At 39.4% G+C, this 20,112-nt stretch overlaps 1 protein-coding gene across 1 annotated transcript; it reads left to right on the top strand.

Annotated features, from left to right (window-relative positions):
- Positions 1-1,424: 1,424 nt before the first annotated feature.
- Positions 1,425-5,123, top strand: LOC104108721 (protein CUP-SHAPED COTYLEDON 3). Its single transcript, XM_009617826.4, has 3 exons — positions 1,425-2,097; positions 2,980-3,254; positions 4,140-5,123. The coding sequence occupies exons 1-3, from the start codon at positions 1,893-1,895 to the stop codon at positions 4,857-4,859; spliced, it is 1,200 nt and encodes a 399-aa protein (XP_009616121.1). The 5' UTR covers positions 1,425-1,892; the 3' UTR covers positions 4,860-5,123.
- Positions 5,124-20,112: the final 14,989 nt, after the last annotated feature.

The following is a 20,112-nucleotide window of genomic DNA, read 5'->3' as shown; positions in this document are numbered from 1 at the left end:
ATATATATATATATATATATATATATATATATATATATATAACTTCAATGTCCTTCAGATTTCTTTAGATGCCTCAGGCCTGAGGTTTTTCCCTGTCGCTATATCTTTTAGCTACTGGCTAGCTACTTACTTACTCTTGGTTATATAATAAAAAGATGGCCAATTTATTACTCCTTCCGTTTTAATTTATTTGAACTCATTTGACTGGATACTGAGTTTAAGAAAAGAGAGAAGACTTTTAAACTTGTGGTGTAAAATAAAACACATATATTTTATGTGGCTATAAATCATTACATAAAGATAAATTATTTTCAAATAAGGAAAGAGGTCTTTTTTTTTTTTGCACGAATTACAAAGAAAATAATTTCATTGAAACGGAGGGAGTACTGTATAGTCTATATAGACCAATTGTAGTTAAATTAGGCTTACGTACGTAAGAACCTTTTTTCCTTTTAACAGTCAGTGATTTCTGCAATTGTATTTACCACCACTGCACGTGTATCACTATCTTAGTGAGTTAATTGTATGCAGCCACCAAATAACTACATCTATCACTCTAACTAATGTGGAAAAAGAAAAAACGAAGGGCAAAAGATCAAAAACGAAGCTAGCATTTGAATATTGATTTGGTTGAAACTTGAAAAAAGAGTTTTTAAGTTGTGTTTAATTTTTAGAAATTGAAATTGTATTTGGACATGCATTTTATTTGAAAAGAAAAAGTTAAACTTTTATAAATTGAAGAAAACTTTTTACCCAAAAACTGTTCTAAATTAGTTCTAGCCTTCTTGCGAACTTGAAATATTTTTTTTTTCAATTTCTTTTCAAGATCGGGTCATATTCCATGAACAAATAATCTTTTTAATTTTTTTTTTGCAAAAAAATAGCCAAAATCAATTGTCAAACGGGATTTGATGAAATTGTACTAAGACGTTGCAACTATAAGTTATGGTTCGTCGATTTTCGTTTCCTCTTAACGTACTTGATTGGTATCTCTTTGGTAAATATTACATGTAGCTTTGTTTTTTTAGGAGGACAAGCTTTTCTTGTTATTTGGAATTCGAATCAAGAATATGTGAAGAAATGATGTTAATTAATCACATAAGGAGAAAAAAAAGATAAGAAAAACTATATTCCAACTTTAAATAAGAATGAAACACTACATACTTAATCCTTTGATATTAATACGTACATCATACCATATACAATTTTCACATTAGCAGTTTAAGAAGTAAGAAAAAATATCACAAATTACAATGAAGAGAGAAGAATTAATACAAAGCAAATCTTTGGTAATAGGAGAGATAGATAGGGGTAGATGTGTGATATCACCCCACCACATATATATATATATATATATATATATATATATATATATATATATCGTCCTTTTTCTAGTGCGCTATTATATGTGTCTCTCTTTCCCACTGATTAACCCCATCATCTGAAATTTCTGACTGCAACAGTCCCTCTATGTTAAAAAAAAAACATGCTCACACACGCACGCATAAATCTCTTCTACCAAACCAAAACCTTCTGCATTTACTAACCCCCTCTTCTCTACCAAAGAAATTCCACTCCTCACAAAGCCAAAATCTCTCGTTTTCCTAAATATCTGATTTTCTGCATTTTTCTTTTACCTATTTTAGAACCCGTTTCAGGTGGGGTTTCATAGTCCCTTTCAATCTCATTAATACTCACCACCTCCCCCCCTCCTCTTAATTCTATCCAATCCTTGTTTTCTCCACTTGTTCCATACTTTCATTACTCTTCTCTTACTTCCCTTTCTCCCTTTGGTTTCAGTGCCTAATTTGTTTTCTTTTCTTTTCTCTTTTGTATATATATATAATCCTCCACTTTCTAACCAGCTACTACATCACTTAATATCATTCATTATGTTGTCAATGGAAGAAATATTGTGTGAACTTAGTAGAGATGACATGAATAATGAGAAAGGTCTACCACCTGGTTTTAGGTTTCATCCTACTGATGAAGAGCTTATCACTTTCTACCTTGCCTCTAAGGTTTTTAACGGCACCTTTTGTGGTATTCAGATTGCTGAAGTTGACCTCAACAGATGTGAGCCCTGGGAACTTCCAGGTAACACACACACACACATTGCCTTCATTATATTCTTCTTTTGTTCATGTCCCAAAGTACAGGGAAAAAATAGTAGTAACTCAAAAGGAAGCTGATGAGAGTCTTTTTTTACCCCCTTTGTCTTGAAAATATATGGTTTTAAAGTTTTGGAATTTGTCTGTTGTAAATACATGTAATGGAATGTAGTAGTATGGCAGACGTACTAGCTGTTTTAAGATATTCTTCATTGCTTTATCATCAGAAATATTTATTCATATCTAAAACAAATAATGAGAGTATGAGAAGATTCTTGTCTAAAATACATTAAATGGGATATTCTTGTCTAAAATACTTTAGTCATTCTTCTTTTGCATGTGCATATGATATCTCACCAAGAAAGTTTTTCTGTGAAGTTCCACTATTGATACGTACCCTCACGTCATTAATTAGTTATTTACCAGCTTCGCTAAGTTCTTAATAATACATGTCCTTGAATTATAATGCCCTTTCGACCTATAAATTTCAGACATATCTTTCTTTTGTTACCTCATGTCATTTATGATTTACCAGCTTCGCTAAGTTCTTAATAGTAGTAAGACATGTACATGAAATATGTTGTCCACTGACTCATAACCCTTTCCTAGCCATAGAATATAGTAGGAGTACTATTTTCTTCTTTCCTTACATTTTTAAAAATGAAAATGTATGCATCTCCCTGTTGTTGCAGAAAGAAATTAATATGGGTCAAATCTACCTCTATGATTACTTATTAAAACAAGCAAAATACAGTAGAAAATATGTGTACCAGCTAGTTGTTATTATTGCGCACATGCATTAACATGAATGCGACTATTATAGTAATTTAATGGTATGTTCTAGTAATTTTGAAAGTGAAAATTGCAGAAGTGGCAAAGATGGGGGAGAGAGAATGGTATTTCTTTAGCTTAAGGGACAGAAAATACCCAACCGGGCTAAGAACAAACCGGGCAACAGGAGCAGGTTATTGGAAAGCTACAGGAAAAGATAGGGAAGTGTACAGTGCAACCAATGGAGCACTCCTTGGGATGAAGAAAACACTGGTTTTTTACAAAGGAAGAGCACCAAAGGGTGAGAAAACCAAGTGGGTTATGCACGAATATCGTCTTGACGGTGATTTTTCTTACCGCTACTCTTCTAAGGTAAATTTCTCATCCTTATTACTCGCTATTTAGATGATATAGTTAATTACTCGGAGATTGAGAAAATTAAAGGGAGTAATTAATTGTAGAGCTTTATTGTATGTAGGGTCTATAGGTTTTGTCCTTTTTAGGGTTGACTTGTTTAGTAAGTCTCGTGATATTAATTGATGTGATGTGGACTTGATTGATGGATATGAGGTGTTGTTATAGTACTCTAAAGATACTTGCCAAATCTTTTCACTTTGCTGATTCTTAAGAAAACATAGCGAAAATCATCTTGGAATTTCATGTACTAAAATTAAAGATTATTTCATGTTCAAGGGTATTCCCTAAACCTAATGTCACATTAAAAAGTTATTATAGAGTTCTTAGGTGCTTTGATTAAAAAGAGTACTAGTGTAATGTCACTCGACATGTCTTTATTAGGTGCTTTCACTAGTGTAATGTCACTTGACATGTCTTTATTCCCTAAACCTAATGTCACGTTAAAAAGATATTATAGAGTTCTTAGGTGCTTTAAATAAAAAGAGTACTAGTGTAATGTCACTTGACATGTCTTTATTAGGTGCTTTCACTAATAAAAACAAAAATTATATAGCAATGATTATAAAAAAAAAATTGTTAGCTACGAGCGATTACCCGTCACTTAGGTGCTTTGATTAAAAGAGAAGTATAATGTCGCTTGAAATATGTGGTTATTAGGTGCTTTTACTATTAAAAATATGAATTGGCGATGGACAAATTCTGTAGTTAATTATAAAGCAGACACATTATAAAGAAATTATGTTAGCTACGAGTGATTTAGTGACAGATTTAGGACAAAGTTTGTAGCTAATTCTAATTTTTTTTGTAATGTTTGTTAAAAAATTGTAATAAACTTGGCAGGAGGAATGGGTGATATGCAGAATACTACACAAAATAGGGGAGAAGAAAAATCCAATATACCAAGCTGCAGGACAAAACTATGGCTACCCTACAAGCTTGAAAACATGGCCATCATCATCTTTTCTCAACACAGCAGCTCCAAATCCCATATTGGCTGAAACACCAAATCCAAAAACCACAACTACTACACATTGGCAAGAATCATTCCAAATATCACAAAACTCAGTGCAATCACTGCACAACCTTTATCTATTTCACCACCAAGAAAACGACCTTATGAAATCCCTCTTCAGTCCCATTAATGTTTCCCAAACAAACCTCTTCCCAATAAATAATAGTGACCTTTCTTCTGCTGCCTCCTTTTCTACATCCCAAAGCACCAAAAAATACAAAGAAGACATAAACAAAAACTCGTCAATATCATCTTTCCTCTTTAGCAATTCCTTTTGCACTTCAAAGAAAAATGAAAAACAGCAAGTTCCACTAATGCAGGCTAACACAACAATGAAAACAGAAGCTAGTTTTTCACCATATTCTGGTTGTTACAATGATCAAAACCCTATGGCTTCGACTTTTGGGATGAATAATTCATCAGATTGGAGTTTAGTAGGCATAGAAGGGATGCATTTTAATGGTGGATGTACTCAGTCTCAGATGGTGTTGGATCACATGAATTGTCCCATCAAAATCACTGCAGAATCTTGGCCTCTCGATCTCTAAAAATAGAAGAGTTGTTTTTCCATAATTTCTATAGTAGGATGATATGGTAATTAATTATGACTACTGTTATGTCATCCTCTATATATAGCTATCCGCTCTAGTATATGTAATCTTTGTAATTAATTTAGGCTGCTTTATTCTGAAAGATGTTGCTTTCTCCTTAAGGATATATCTAGCTAGTACCGCTATGTAAGATATATCTTTCTTTTCTCGACTAATGTAAAGTTGCAATCTATTGATGGGAGTATTTATATATTTTTTCCATATTTTGTGTATCAAGTTTTTTATATTTTTTTTTAACTATGTTTATTTGAATTTTGAGTTACTAGTTAGAAGAGCTGAAGACACGAATAAATAGTTAGCTTATTTGTACGTCTCAAATTTTGTAACACAGTTTTTTTGAAATATTTCCAAATGTTTATTACCATGTCATTCTTACGAAGTTTTTACAATATTCAATAATTCAAAGTAATTGACCAATTCAAAATTCAAACTTTGAAGTGATAGATTCATATATCTAATAAACTTTCAACTACTAGTTTTTTGATATTATACTAGTTATTACTTCCTCCATTTCAGAAAGACACTATTTCCTAATTAGTTAATTTCAAAAAGATTAGTATATTCTTATATTTTTTTAACGGAAGTGTTTATAGCTAAATAAATGTTATGACTTGTTTAAAACCTCAAGTTTTAAAAGTTTTATAGTTATACAAATATTAAGATATATTTAAGACCACATTCAAATTTTTTTTTTTTTTTTTATGTGTGCCAAATCAAACTAGGACAAACAAATTGAGAGGCGAATAGTATTATATAACTTAAAATGTTTACACGTGATTTTTCTTACCACTAAAATAGTATTACATAAATGTAACGAAAGAGAGCAGAAGAATTGAAGATCTGAGCATAATGGAAGAAAAAGATTGTAAGTTGAGTGGTCCAACTCAAAATAATAATAACAATAATAATAATAATAATAATAATAAGACTAAAAAGAAAGATTTAGGTTAGCGTCATGACAATATTGATGAGATGGAAGCTGTTGGCTGGCTTTTGATGATGTCATTTGATTTAAGGAAGATTTAATGGGTGAGTATATGGGACCCGACCCGTCACTTTCGGCCATGATTTCTACGCAAATGCTTATGTTTAACTCAAATAATTTTGCTATCCTAGCTACATCTTTTTTTTCGACCGCAGAATTAAAGACGTGTCGTTAGAACTTGGTGTAAGTATTATATTGGGTGGGACTAAAATTTTTCTCCAATTATCAATCACACAACAAAGGCAAGGAGATCAAATTAATGCCCAACATATGACCTTTTCAAAAATAAGAAAGTCTTCTATTATATCCTATGAAAGGTACTTTATATATATATAATTTTAATTTTGCTATTTTACTCTTAATAACATAATTTTATAGCCATAAAAGTATGTGTACGGTCAAAACCGATTCTCAGGGCTTGATTCGAAGAAATCATACAAAAGCCTTCATATATGTCCCGGGGGCTCTACCAATGATAAAAGGGCTTGATTCGAAAAAATCATACAAAAGCCTTTTTCCTCGAGCGCGGCCCCGAAACCAATCCCCAAAAAATTCCGTATGCCCAAAATTCCCAAATATAACGGTATGACAGATCCTAACGAATATGTCACCTCCTACACATGTGCCATCAAAGGCAACGATTTAGAGGACGATGAGATCGAATCCGTGTTGTTGAAAAAGTTCGGAGAGACCCTCGCAAAGGGAGCAATGATCTGGTATCACAACTTGCCACCAAATTCCATCGATTCTTTTGCCATGTTAGCAGATTCATTCGTAAAAGCACATGCTGGTGCCATAAAGGTTGCAACAAGGAAATCAGACCTCTTCAAAGTAAATTAAAGGGGTAACGAAATGCTGAGGAAATTCGTATCCCGGTTTCAAATGGAACGTATGGATTTGCCACCGGTCACAGATGATTGGGCCATACAAGCTTTCACCTAAGGGTTGAACGGGCTAAGTTCGACAGCATCACGTCGGCTGAAACAAAATTTGATCGAGTACTCAGCAATAACTTGGGCAGATGTACTCAACCGGTATCAATCGAAAATCAGGGTCGAGGATGATCAATTGGGAGCTCCATATGGACCCGTGCATCAGAACCACACAACCACTAAAAACCATAGGGAATTCAAAAGAGAACAAAGGTCGAGCAGAGACCGATATCAACCGTACGTCACAGATCGGATGAACAACGGTTCAGCACGTGATACAATTCGGAACAACCAAAGGACTGATCGAGGAAAAAATTCTCGGGGACTTATGAGCAAGATCGGCTTTGATAAATATGCCGATCCTATAGAAGTTCCTCGATTATCGGAATATAACTTCAACATTGATGCATCCGCCATCGGACGCATCAAAGACACCAGATGGCCTCGACCCATGCAGACCGATCCTGCCCAAAGGAATCCCAATCAAATGTGTGAATATCATGGCACCCATGGCCACAAAACTGAAGATTGCAGGCAATTAAGAGAGGAAGTAGCCCGCTTATTTAACAAAGGGCACCTTCGGGAATTTCTGAGTGATAGGGCGAAGAACCATTTTAAGAACAAGGACTTCGGCAAGAAAAACGAGCTAGAAGAACCGCAATACGTCATTCACATGATCATCGGCGGCGGCGATACCCTTCCGGGATCGATGCTTAAACGCACTAAAATATCGATTGTGAGGGAAAAGCGATCTCGAACTCAAGATTACACACACATATGGACGTTGTCTTTCAATGATGAAGATACAGAGGGAATTATCCAACCCCATAACGATGCATTGGTAATATCCGTACTCATGAATAAAACTAAAATTAAGCGTGTATTAATTGATCCAGGTAACTCGGCCAATATCATTAGATCGAGGGTCGTAGAACAGCTCAGCCTGCAAGAACAGGTCATACCCGCAACTCTGGTTCTAAACGGATTCAATATGGCATGGGAAACCACCAAAGGCGAGATTATCTTACCGATAAACGTGGCCAGAACCATCCAGGAATTAAAGTTTCATGTGATCGAAGGCGATATGAGATATAACGCCCTTTTCGGAAGGCTGTGGATCCACAGCATGAGAGTTGTACCCTCGACCCTACACCAGGTCCTCAAATTCCCAACATCGAGAGGTGTCAAAATAGTGTACGGAGAACAACCGGCCGCAAACGAAATGTTCTCCGTCGAGGAAGCAAAATCAATATCCTCGTCTTCGCCGATAAAAGGATCGGGTTCAGAAGGAGACACAATCGAAGAGCAAAGCGCCAAATAGCAATCACAGACATCGGCTTCGACCCAGCCAGGTAAGCAGAACATTGAAGAAGATGATGATCAATGTATTCCTCGATCCTTCGTGACCCCCGATGATTCCGATGCCACCAAATCAACAATTGAGGATCTGGAGCAAATTATATTGATTGAACACTGGCTCGAACGAAAGGTATAGCTGGGAACGGGTTTGAGCCCCGAACTCAGGAAGAAACTCATTCAATTTATTATCGATAACGTCGACTGTTTTGCCTGGTCCCATTTAGATATAACAGGGATCCCACTGGACATAACGACGCATCGGCTGAGCTTGGCTCCTAGGTTCAGGCCGGTGAAGCAAAAAAGAAGACCCCAATCGGAGGTAAAGCACGCATTCAAAAAGGATGAGGTAACCAAACTTCTCAAAATAGGGTCCATTCGAAAGATGAAGTACCCCGAATGGTTAGCCAAAAATGGAACAAACTTAGAATGTGTGTGGGCTATAAGGACATGAACAAAGCATGTCCCAAAGATTCCTTTCCACTGCCCAACATCGATCGCATGATCGATGCCACGGCCGGCCACGAGATCCTCACCTTTCTCGACGCCTATTCCGGGTACAATCAAATTCAGATGAACCCAGACGACCAGCAAAAGACTTTATTTGTGACCAGATATGGAACATATTGTTATAATGTAATGCCCTTCGGGCTAAAAAATGCAAGGACCTACTTATCAACGCCTAGTAAATAAAATGTTCGAAGAACAAATAGGTAAATCAATGAAAGTCTATATTGATGACATGCTAGTTGAATTTGCAGGAAACGTTCGAGATTCTGAGGAAATACAACATGAAGCTCAACCCCAAAAAATATGCTTTCGGGGTCGGTTCGGGCAAGTTCCTCGGCTTCATGGGGTCAAATCGGGGAATCAAGATTAACCCCGACAAAATCAAGGATATCGAAGACATCACCATCGTGGACAGCGTAAAAGTTGTACAAAGGCTAACAGGAAGAATTGCAGCCTTAGGCCGATTCATTTCGAGATCATCAGATCGAAGTCACAAGTTTTTCTCTTTACTCAAAAAGAAGAACGACTTCGCTTGGACACCGGAATGCCAACAAGCATTACATGAATTGAAATGATATCTGTCGAGCCCACCATTGCTTCACACTCCAAAAGCCGACAAAAAATTATACTTGTACTTGGCGGTATCGGAAGTCGCCGTAAGCAGTGCCATAGTTCGGGAAGAGCAAGGTACGCAATTTTCCGTTTATTATGTAAGTCAGACCTTAAGAGAAGCGGAAACTAGGTATCCGCACTTAGAAAAATTGGCACTTGCGCTGGTAAGTGCCTCTAGAAAGTTAAGGCCGTACTTTCAATGTCACCTCATAAGAGTATTAACCACCTGCCCACTTCGTAATATTTTACATAGGCCCGAACTATCAGGCCGATTGGCCAAATGGGCCATCGAACTCAGTGGGTACGATATCGAATATCAACCCCGTACAGTCATCAAGTCTCAAATTTTAGCAGACTTCGTGGCCGACTTCACGCCAACCCTCGTACCCGAAGTCGAAAAAGAACTCCTGTTGAAATCAGGTATATCGCCGGGGGTATGGATCCTTTTTACGGACGGGGCTTCGAATGTAAAGGGGTCCGGGCTAGGCATAGTTTTGAAACCCCCCACGGGTAACATTATTAGGTAAGTTATTAAAACTATCAGGTTAACTAACAACGAGGCCGAGTATGAAGCCATGATTGCAAGTCTCGAGCTAGCTAGAAACTTTGGAGCAGAGGTCATTGAGGCTAATTGTGACTCTTTGTTGGTAGTGAGTCAAGTAAACAAAACCTTCGAAATCCGAGAAGGTAGGATGCAAAGGTATTTGGACAAACTGCTTATCACTTTACACCATTTCAAACAATGGACTCTACGGCATGTTCCACGAGAACGAAATAATGAGGCCGATGCGCTTGCGAATTTGGGATCGTCGGTTGAGGTAGATGATTTGAGCTCGGGGACTGTCTTTCAAATTTCAAGATCGGTAATCGAAGATGGGCACGCCGAGATAAATTCTACTAGCTTAACCTGGGATTGGAGAAACAAGTATATTGAATACTTAAAAAATGAAAAGCTCCCATCAGACCATAAAGATTCCAGGACCCTACGGACTAAAGCTGCTCGATTTACGTTGGCCACAGACGGAACACTATATCGAAGGACATCAAATGGACTAATGGTAGTATGCTTGGGTCCGGGAGATACCAATTACATCCTCCGGGAAGTACACGAGGGCACTTGTGGGAATCACTCTGGTGCCGACACATTGGTTCGAAAAGTGATCAGAGCGGGGCATTATTGGATCGATATGGGCAAAGATGCGAAAGAATTTGTTCGTAAATGTGATAAATGTCAAAGGTTTGCGCCAATGATCCATCAACCCGGAGAGCAAATTCATTCGGTCCTATCCCCATGGCCGTTCATGAAATTGGGGGTGGACATCGTCGGCCCTCTGCCATCGACCCCAGGTAAAGCCAAATTTATTTTATTTATGACTGACTATTTTTCTAAATGGGTTAAAGCGCAGGCGTTCGAGAAAATAAGAGAGAAAGAAGTTATAAACTTTATTTGGGATCATATCATATGCCAATTCAGGATACCAGCTGAAATAGTATGCGACAATGGGAAGCAATTCGTTGGCAGCAAAATCACAAAATTCTTCGAAGATCACAAAATAAGAAGGATACTATCAACGCCATTCTACCCCAGTGGGAACGGACAGGCCGAATCAACGAATAAGACTATTCTTCAAAACCTGAAGAAGAGGTTGAACGACGCTAAGGGAAAATGGAGAGAAATCATGCCCGAAGTCCTTTGGGAATACCGGACAACGTCAAAATCCAGTACGAGGATGACCCCATTCTCCTTAGTATATGGTTCCGAAGCATTGATACCAGTTGAAGTCGGTGAACCTAGTACCAGATTTCGATTCATGACGGAAGAATCAAATAACGAGGCTATGAACACCAACCTTGAATTATCGAACGAAGGACGAGAAGCTGCCCTCATCCGATTGGCCACCCAAAAGCAACGAATCGAAAGGTATTATAATCGAAGGACTAAGCTTCGCCATTTCAAGCCCGGAGACTTAGTGTTAAGAAAAGTCACCATCAGTACTCGGAATCCAAACGAAGGAAAATTAGGACCGAATTGGGAAGGACCATATCAGATGCTCGAGAACGTCGGAAATGGATCATACAGGCTCGACATAATAAATGACAAACAGTTATCAAGCAGTTGGAATGTATCACATCTAAATCGGTACTACTGCTAAGGTACGACCTTTCCATATTCATTTAGCTGACCCCTGCAGATGCCCGAACAAGAGCTGAGGTGGATCTTTCGCTTAAAAGCACGTGTTGCACTCTTTTTCCCTTAGACCAGTTTTATCCCAAATGGGTTTTTCGGCAAGGTTTTTAATGAGGCAACCATCGATCGTGCTGCACTTCCTCTTTCCAATTGACCTCGAATATCGGGGGGGCATCAGGTCAGGCCCTCAAATACATCGAGTTCAGATGCAAGAAAGTCATTTCACAACAATAGGGCTCCAACAGAAAACATTGTAAGAGCCAAATGGTCAAAACGAACCATGCTCATGTAGATTGGCCCGAACATAGGCGCAAAACATGAACACATGTACAATGACTTGAGATTTATTGTGCAACCAGAATTAAGATTCACTCGACTATTAAGCCTACGGGCTAGTTTTATTCCGAGTTCGAGCAAGCACTCACTCGACCATTATGCCTACGGGCCACATTATCTCGAGTTCGAAATATTCACTCGACTATTAAGCCTACGGTTTACTTTTATTCCGAGTTTGAGCAAGCACTCACTTGACCATTATGCCTACAGGCCACATTATCTCGAGTTCGAAATATTCACTCACCTATTAAGCCTACGGGCTACTGTTATTCCGAGTTCGAGCAAGCACTCACTCGACCATTACGCCTACAGGGTACAATATTTCAAGTTTGAAATATTTGCTCGACTATTAAGCCTACGGGCTACTTTTATTCCGAGTTCGAGCAAGCACTCACTCGACCATTATGCCTACGGGCCACATTATCTCGAGTTTGAAATATTCACTCGACTATTAAGCCTACGGGCTACTGTTATTCCGTGTTCGAGCAATCACTCCCTCGACCATTACACCTACGGGCTACAATATTTCAAGTTCAAAATATTCACTCGACTATTAAGCCTACGGGATACTGTTATTCCGAGTTCGAGAAAGCACTCACTCGACCATTACGCCTACGGGCAACATTATCTCGAGTCTGAAGCATTCACTCGACGGCTAATAAGCTATGTTTACTCTGAGTTTACATTAACTCAACCATTACATTACACCTACAGATTATGTTTCTTCAAAGTTTGAATCATCGACTCAACTAGCAAACCTAAGGGCTACATCACTTCAAATCTGATCGATCAGAGAGACTACGAGGTCAATATTTGATTAAAAGTTTTCACAAAACAAAATCAAGTCGACCTTGTTATATATATACAAAATTGCATACGTTATTAATTTACACACGTGAAGAAATTAGAAACTAAGCTTCCTGGTCGAGCTATTCCCCATCCTCATATCCGATTTTGCTACCCTCATCATCATCATCATCATCATCATCATCATCATCATCATCAGAAGCCAAGGCTTCAGTTTTCGCTTCGAGCTCTTTTGCCTTTTTTATCTCTTCGGCAAGGTCAAAACCTCAAGCGTGTATCTCCTCGAGGGTATCCCTCCGAGACCTACACTTAGCAAGTTCGGCAACCCAATGAGCTCAAGAATCTGTGGTATTCACCGCTTCCCGAGCCTCCATCTGAGCAGCCTCAGCATCAACCCGATATACAGCAATGGACTTATCCGCCAAGACTTTCGACGACTCAACCTCCGTCTTAGACTTAGCAAGTCGTGTTTCAAGCTCATCGATCTTCTTAGCTTGAACCAACCCCTTTTGCTTGACACTTTGAAGTTGAAAGTCGGCCGATAACAATTTTGTCAAGATGGTTTCTTTTTCCGCAGCCAGGCGATCGATGGTCTCCTTCCACCGATTGCATTCAGCTCGGATTTGATCGACTTCTTCTCGAAGTAACCCGATCTTTTCGATCTTTTGCTGCAATTGAGACAATGAAGGGTTAATTTCCACAGTTGAGTCAGACCCATACTTTAATAGAACGAGGCTCACCTGCTTATCAAGCTCGACCTCTTCTTCACGGACCTTAGCCAAATCCTCTTGAAGATCTTTTATAGCCTCATCCTTTTGTCTGCAAAGAAGCCGCAAGGCATCTCTCTCACCTGAGACCTTCCAGAGCTCGGCCTCTCACTGTCTAAGATCGACTCGAAACCTACTAATGGCATGCACAGTAAGAAACACAAGTCAAGTATGGAAAAGAACAAAGAAACCAAATGTGGAAGAATCATTACCCGAGTAATGAAACGCTAAGCCTCCTCTAATAAAAGAGAAACGTCACCGATATCGGAATCATCGTCGACTCCAGTAAAGCAATCCCTAAAAGGGTCCTCCGCACCAGAGCCTGCGCCGATATCGGGAGTCTTCAACTCTCGAGCTTCCTTTAACGCCTCCTCAGAAAAAAATGAAAGAGAAGGTGAATGACCCATTGTCATAGCCCCGAGCAAATCACTCGGAGTACTATGGCCGAGACTCAGGTCTTCGGAACCAACCCCGACAGGCACAACCGCCAATGGTTCGGGAGCTCTAGCAACCTCGATGGCCTCCGTAGATCGGACTACCAAATCCGATGAGTTATCTTCTTCTTCTTCTCTCAGTCGTTGGACCGAGTCAATCGGAAGGGCAATTGATTTTCTCCTCACCCTTTGAGTTTTGGGCTCGGGGTCCTCTGACTGAGAGGAAGCTCTTCACTTCTTATTTTTCCCTGGTTGAGGGACCAGGAACTTGTTTCCTTCTTCACCACTCGAAGGCCTCAAAGCGGCATCCCTGGTTACGCCGACACAAAAGGAAATCGGTAACAAATAGAATGCAAAAAATACTTCGAAGGAAACAAGAAGCAAACCTCACCATGGTTCTTGGCCTCCCATCTACCTTTAGCCAAATCACGCCAAGCGCGTTCGGCATAAGAGGAAGTCGAGGCTAACTTCCGAACCCAGTCCTCAAGGTCAGGAACCGCTTGTGGCATACAAGGGGCAGTTGAATATCAGGGAAAGACATCATAAATGATCGAAAAAGGACAAGAAAAGCGAACAAGAATCACTTACGGTCAAAATTTCATTCTTTGGGGAACGATATCTTCTCTTCCGGAATAAGATCACGGGTCCTCACTCGAATATAACAACCCATCCAACCCCATTCCTTGTCTTTATCGATGCTCGTCATCAAAGCCTTCGATGCTCGACGATGAAGTTTGATCAGTCCTCAAAAAATCTGAGGCCGGTACAATCGTATGAGGTGGTTCAGAGAAAAATCCAACCCCCCGGCTTTGATAGAGAAAAAATGCAATAAGATTATTATACGCCATAAATAGGGATAAATTTGACCGAGGGTGACTTGATATCTTTTGCAGAAATCAATAATCACCGGGTCGACAGGTCCCAATGTAAAGGGGTAAGTATAAACACTTAAAAACCCCTCCACATAAGTGGTGACGCTCTCATCGGAGGATGGAATTTGCAACACGACCTCGGAACCCCAGTTGCAGTCCTTTCTGATGGCCTCGAGGTGATCCTCCGTTATAGAGCACGTATACATCGATACGTGCTCACATCGACCAGGAACAGATGAAGGATTCTCCACCTTAAAATCGGTCTTCAAAGTGCACGGGCCAGGAACATAGTCGTGAACGGACGGCTCCACCGGCGCCTTATCATCGGACGACCGTGAGGAAGAAGCTTTCTCCTTCTGAGGTACGGTTTTCGAAGTCTTCGCCATTGGTATGAGAGGAAAGAATACAAAGGAAGGTAAAAAATTGACAACACCAAAACTCTGGCGTAGGCGGCTCTGAAGCAACGAAATAGAGAGGATAAATGAGAGAATTTAGAAGAAGAGAAGGTGCAAAAGTGGTAAAGATTGTATGGAAAGGCTATTTATAGACTAAGGTATGACGGTTCAATATCAGCGGTGGCCGACCACCGTTTGACACACATTAAATGCCTCGATAAAACCGAGCCGATGGGACAGCTATCACATACGTCATGGTCAGGGTCGATAGAAACGTCAGCATAAATTTGATCGAGTCGTGGGGAAATCATATCGTTTCTTGCCACATCCTTTTCCGAGAAATGAGAGGACTATCTGTGTACGGTCAAAATAGATTCTCAGTCATAAAGACTGGTCGAGACGATGATGTTTCGATCGAAGGGTATCCACATGACGAGCTCGGTCGAATTCCGAAGTAGGGACGTCGAGCCTCGAGCTATAAGACCAATCAACGACAAGACTCGGTATCATTATCGGGCCCATATCCAAATCGAACTACGAGGTAACACCGACCAACTCTAGCCCCGAATATCGATGCCCCAAGGCAGAGTCGAGCTTGAACCAAGACCGGGGGCTCGATCTAATCTCGAGCCAATGTCAAGCTCGCAGACAAGAGCCGTTACAACCGCACCAAGGGAGAGAATCTTGGCGAGAACCGAGGAAGAGACAAACCATCATGGGTCCTCCACTATGTGCATTATTTTATTATATTATTATAAATAAAGTAATGACCCACTATTATAAGAGGGGGCATCCTTGTAAGCTATAGAGACGCATAGACTGCAATAAACACATCATTTTCTCATATACATTGAGATTTCTTTGTGCTTGTTTTGTCTCAACTCATTCAGTTTCCCTGTTCATCATTCCCATTTTCATAGCAAAAATATTTGTACTGTTATTTTTGTATCAAAGAAATTTGCGTATCCTTAGAACTATACCTAAATTTAATGTTATCCGATTTTTTGGGTAAACAGTTTGGCGCCCACCGTGAGGCTAAGGGTAACAGTGATTGTTTGATATAAATCTACAGTACACTCCAGTTTATAACTTCAAATTAGCAATGGCTCTACCTATCGACCTCGAAGCCGGCCTTCAAGATGAAACCAACAACTTGGCGCCCGGGGCCGGAAGGCTACCTGACAATGGCAACGAGGCTCGAATCGAAGAACCCGAAATTCAAGCCGAAGTACCATTGGATATCAATTCACAAATAGCTCTGGAGGCGAATCAGCGTTCCGAATCGGAAAGAAGCGTTCAGGGCGGTGCTCGACCCATAGCCCGAGACACCCACAGCACGGGGGAAATCGGGGTCAACTTGCGTATGATTTTCGAAATGCTACAAGCCCAACAAGCAGTGATAGCTCAGTTGCAGAGCCAAACTCATATGCAAAAGCAGGCCGAACTCCAATCCACTTATTCGAGAAGTCACCCCCAGAACGGAGCCCGCCATAGTGAAATCAAACGAGCAAGAATCGAGGACCGCTCCTAAAATTGCTAAATTGCTCGAGGAACTCACAAAACGAGTCGAAGCCAACGACAAGAAAGTGGAAACGTATAATGCTAGGGTCGATCAAATCCCTGGGGCTCTGCCAATGATAAAAGGGCTTGATTCGAAGAAATCATACAAAAAGCATTTTCACCTCGAGCGCGGCCCCGAAACCAATCCCCAAAAAATTCCATATGCCCGAAATTCCCAAATATAACGGTACGACAGATCCTAATGAACATGTCACCTCCTACACATATGCCATCAAAGGCAACGATTTAGAGGACGATGATATCGAATCCGTGTTGTTGAAAAAGTTCGGAGAGACCCTCGCAAAGGGAGCAATGATCTGGTATCACAACTTGCCATCAAATTCCATCGATTCTTTTGCCATGCTAGTAGATTCATTCATAAAAGCACATGCTGGTGCCATAAAGGTTGCAACAAGGAAATCAGACCTCTTCAAAGTAAATTAAAGGGGTAACGAAATGCTGAGGGAATTCGTATCCCGATTTCAAATTGAACGTATGGATTTGCCACCGGTCACAGACGATTGGGCCGTACAAGCTTTCACCCAAGGGTTGAACGGGCTAAGTTCGACAGCATCACGTCGGCTGAAATAAAATTTGATCGAGTACCCAGCAATAACTTGGGCAGATGTACACAACCGGTATCAATCAAAAATCAGGGTCGAGGATGATCAATTGGGAGCTCCGTATGGACCCGTGCATCAGAACCACATAACCACTAAAAACCATAGGGAAATCAAAAGAGAACAAAGGTCGAGCAGAGTCCGATATCAACCGTACGTCACAGATCGGATGAACAACGGTTCAGCACGTGATACAGTTCGGAACAACCAAAGGACTGATCGAGGGAAAAATTCTAGGGGACTTATGAGCAAGATCGGCTTTGATAAATATGCCGATCCTATAGAAGTTCCTCGATTATCGGAATATAACTTCAACATTGATGCATCCGCCATCGTATCGGCCATCGGACGCATCAAAGACACCAGATGGCCTCGACCCATGCAGACCGATCCTGCCCAAAGGAATCCCAATCAAATGTGCGAATATCATGGCACCCATGGCCACAAAACGGAAGATTGCAGGCAATTAAGATAGGAAGTAGCCCGCTTATTTAACAAAGGGCACCTTCGGGATTTTCTGAGTGATAGGGCGAAGAACCATTTTAAGAACATGGACTTTGGCAAGAAAAACGAGCTAGAAGAACCGCAACACGTCATTCACATGATCATCGGCAGCGATGATATCCCTCCAGGATCGATGCTTAAATGCACTAAAATATCGATTGTGAGGGAAAAGCGATCTCGAACTCAAGATTACACACCCATAGGGACTTTGTCTTTCAATGATGAAGATGCAGAGGGAATCATCCAACTTGTGGACTTTGACTAGCATGAACACTACATATACATTAGTTTGTTGCAAGTCGTCAATTCTATGAATTGTCAAATGAAGAGACAAAAACTAAGGACATAATTTTTGAAATGTCCTCACAATTTGAATTATGAATATAATATTAAGGACACAATCAATACTTGTGTTGGCCACGCTGCCTTCTTGTATTTCTTTAATAGACAATAGTGTTGGCATATGAGAGAGATGTAGATAGATCATATATTCTTTCAACACATTTGCAAACAATCTAACTTATACTTGTTCCCAATGGATTTTCTAAATCCTGAGATTGTACTCCAGATTTACAAATTATGTCTGTTACACTTGTCTCTTTTGGATTGTCCTGGTCTTGACATTCCACTCCATCTTGAACTTGCACTCCATCAAAAGATTCTACACACATTTAAGAATAGCAAATGATGGACCATCAAAACCAATACTATCTCTCTTCCTTTTCCTAGTATATTGGTTAACGACTTCATTTTTGTTTTGCTCTGCAAGCAACACTACATATACATTAGTTTGCTGCAAGTCGTCAATTCTATGAATTGTCAAATAAAGAGACAAAAACTAAGGACATAATTTTTGAAATGTCCTGACAATTTGAATTATGAATACAATATTATGGACACAATCAATACTTGTGTTGGCCACGCTGCCTTCTTGTATTTCTTTAACAGACAATAGTGTTGACATATTGCTTGCATTTTCTTTATCTTGCAACTGTTCTCCATGTTCTTCGATTGCAAGTTCACAAGATTCTGCAAAAATATTTACAGGAGCTAACACAATTAGTACTTGTTACTAATCTTTTATTAAAACAAACATGTATAAGATAAAAAAAAAACTCTGTCTAACCTTTTGCAACTGTCAAGATCATGCCAGTTAAATCATTATCTTGACTAGCATTTTTTTTGGCTTCCAATATTGTCTGTAAGAGAGAGAGGTGTAGAGATATCATGCGTTCCTTCTATACATTTGCAAACAATCTCACTTATGCTTGTTCCTTAGGTATTTTCTATGTCTTGAGATTGTCCTCCACTTCTCTCTTTTGAAATTTCATCATCATGATAGTCCACTCCATCTTCTTTCCTTGCAGTTTCAAAAGATTACAAGTTAAAAAGTTAAGGACATGTAGTCCTGAATTTAGAGCTACAAGTTAAAAAGTTAAGGACAAATAGTCTTGAACTTAGAGTTACAAGTTAAAAAGTTAAGTACATGTAGTCCTGAACTTAGAGCTACAAGTTAAAAAGTTAAGGACAGGTAGTCCTGAACTTAGAGTTACAAGTTAAAAAGTTAAGGACATGTAGTCCTGAACTTAGAGCTACAAGTTAAAAAGTTAAGGACAGGTAGTCCTGAACTTAGAGTTACAAGTTAAAAAGTTAAGGTCATGTAGTCCTGAACTTAGAGCTACAAGTTAAAAAGTTAAGAACAGGTAGTCCTGAACTTAGAGTTACAAGTTAAAAAGTTAAGGACATGTAGTCCTGAACTTAGAGTTACAAGTTAAAAAGTTAAGGATATGTAGTCCTGAACTTAGAGCTACAAGTTAAAAAGTTAAGGACAGGTAGTCCTGAACTTAGAGCTACAAGTGAAAAAGTTAAGGACAGGTAGTCCTGAATTTAGAGTTACAAGTAAAAAAATTAAGGACATGGTGTCCTGAACTTAGAGCTACAAGTTAAAAAGTTAAGGACAGGTAGTCCTGAACTTAGAGTTACAAGTTAAAAAGTTAAGGACAGGTAGTCCTGAACTTAGAGTTATAAGTTAAAAAGTTAAGGACATGTAGTCCTGAACTTAGAGCTACAAGTTAAAAAGTTAAGGACAGGTAGTCCTGAACTTAGAGTTACAAGTTAAAAAGTTAAGGACATGTAGTTCTGAACTTAGAGCTATAAGTTAAAAAGTTAGCTACAAGTTAAAAAGTTAAGGACAGGTAGTCCTGAACTTAGAGTTACAAGTTAAAAAGTTAAGGACATGTAGTCCTGAACTTAGAGCTACAAGTTAAAAAGTTAAGGACAGGTAGTCCTGAACTTAGAGTTACAAGTTAAAA

The sequence above is a fragment of the Nicotiana tomentosiformis genome, chromosome 4 (assembly GCF_000390325.3).
Source record: "Nicotiana tomentosiformis chromosome 4, ASM39032v3, whole genome shotgun sequence".
Taxonomy (NCBI): Eukaryota; Viridiplantae; Streptophyta; class Magnoliopsida; order Solanales; family Solanaceae; genus Nicotiana; species Nicotiana tomentosiformis.
The sequence above is the reverse complement of the archived record's forward strand: the minus strand, read 5'-3'. Positions and strand labels throughout refer to the sequence as shown.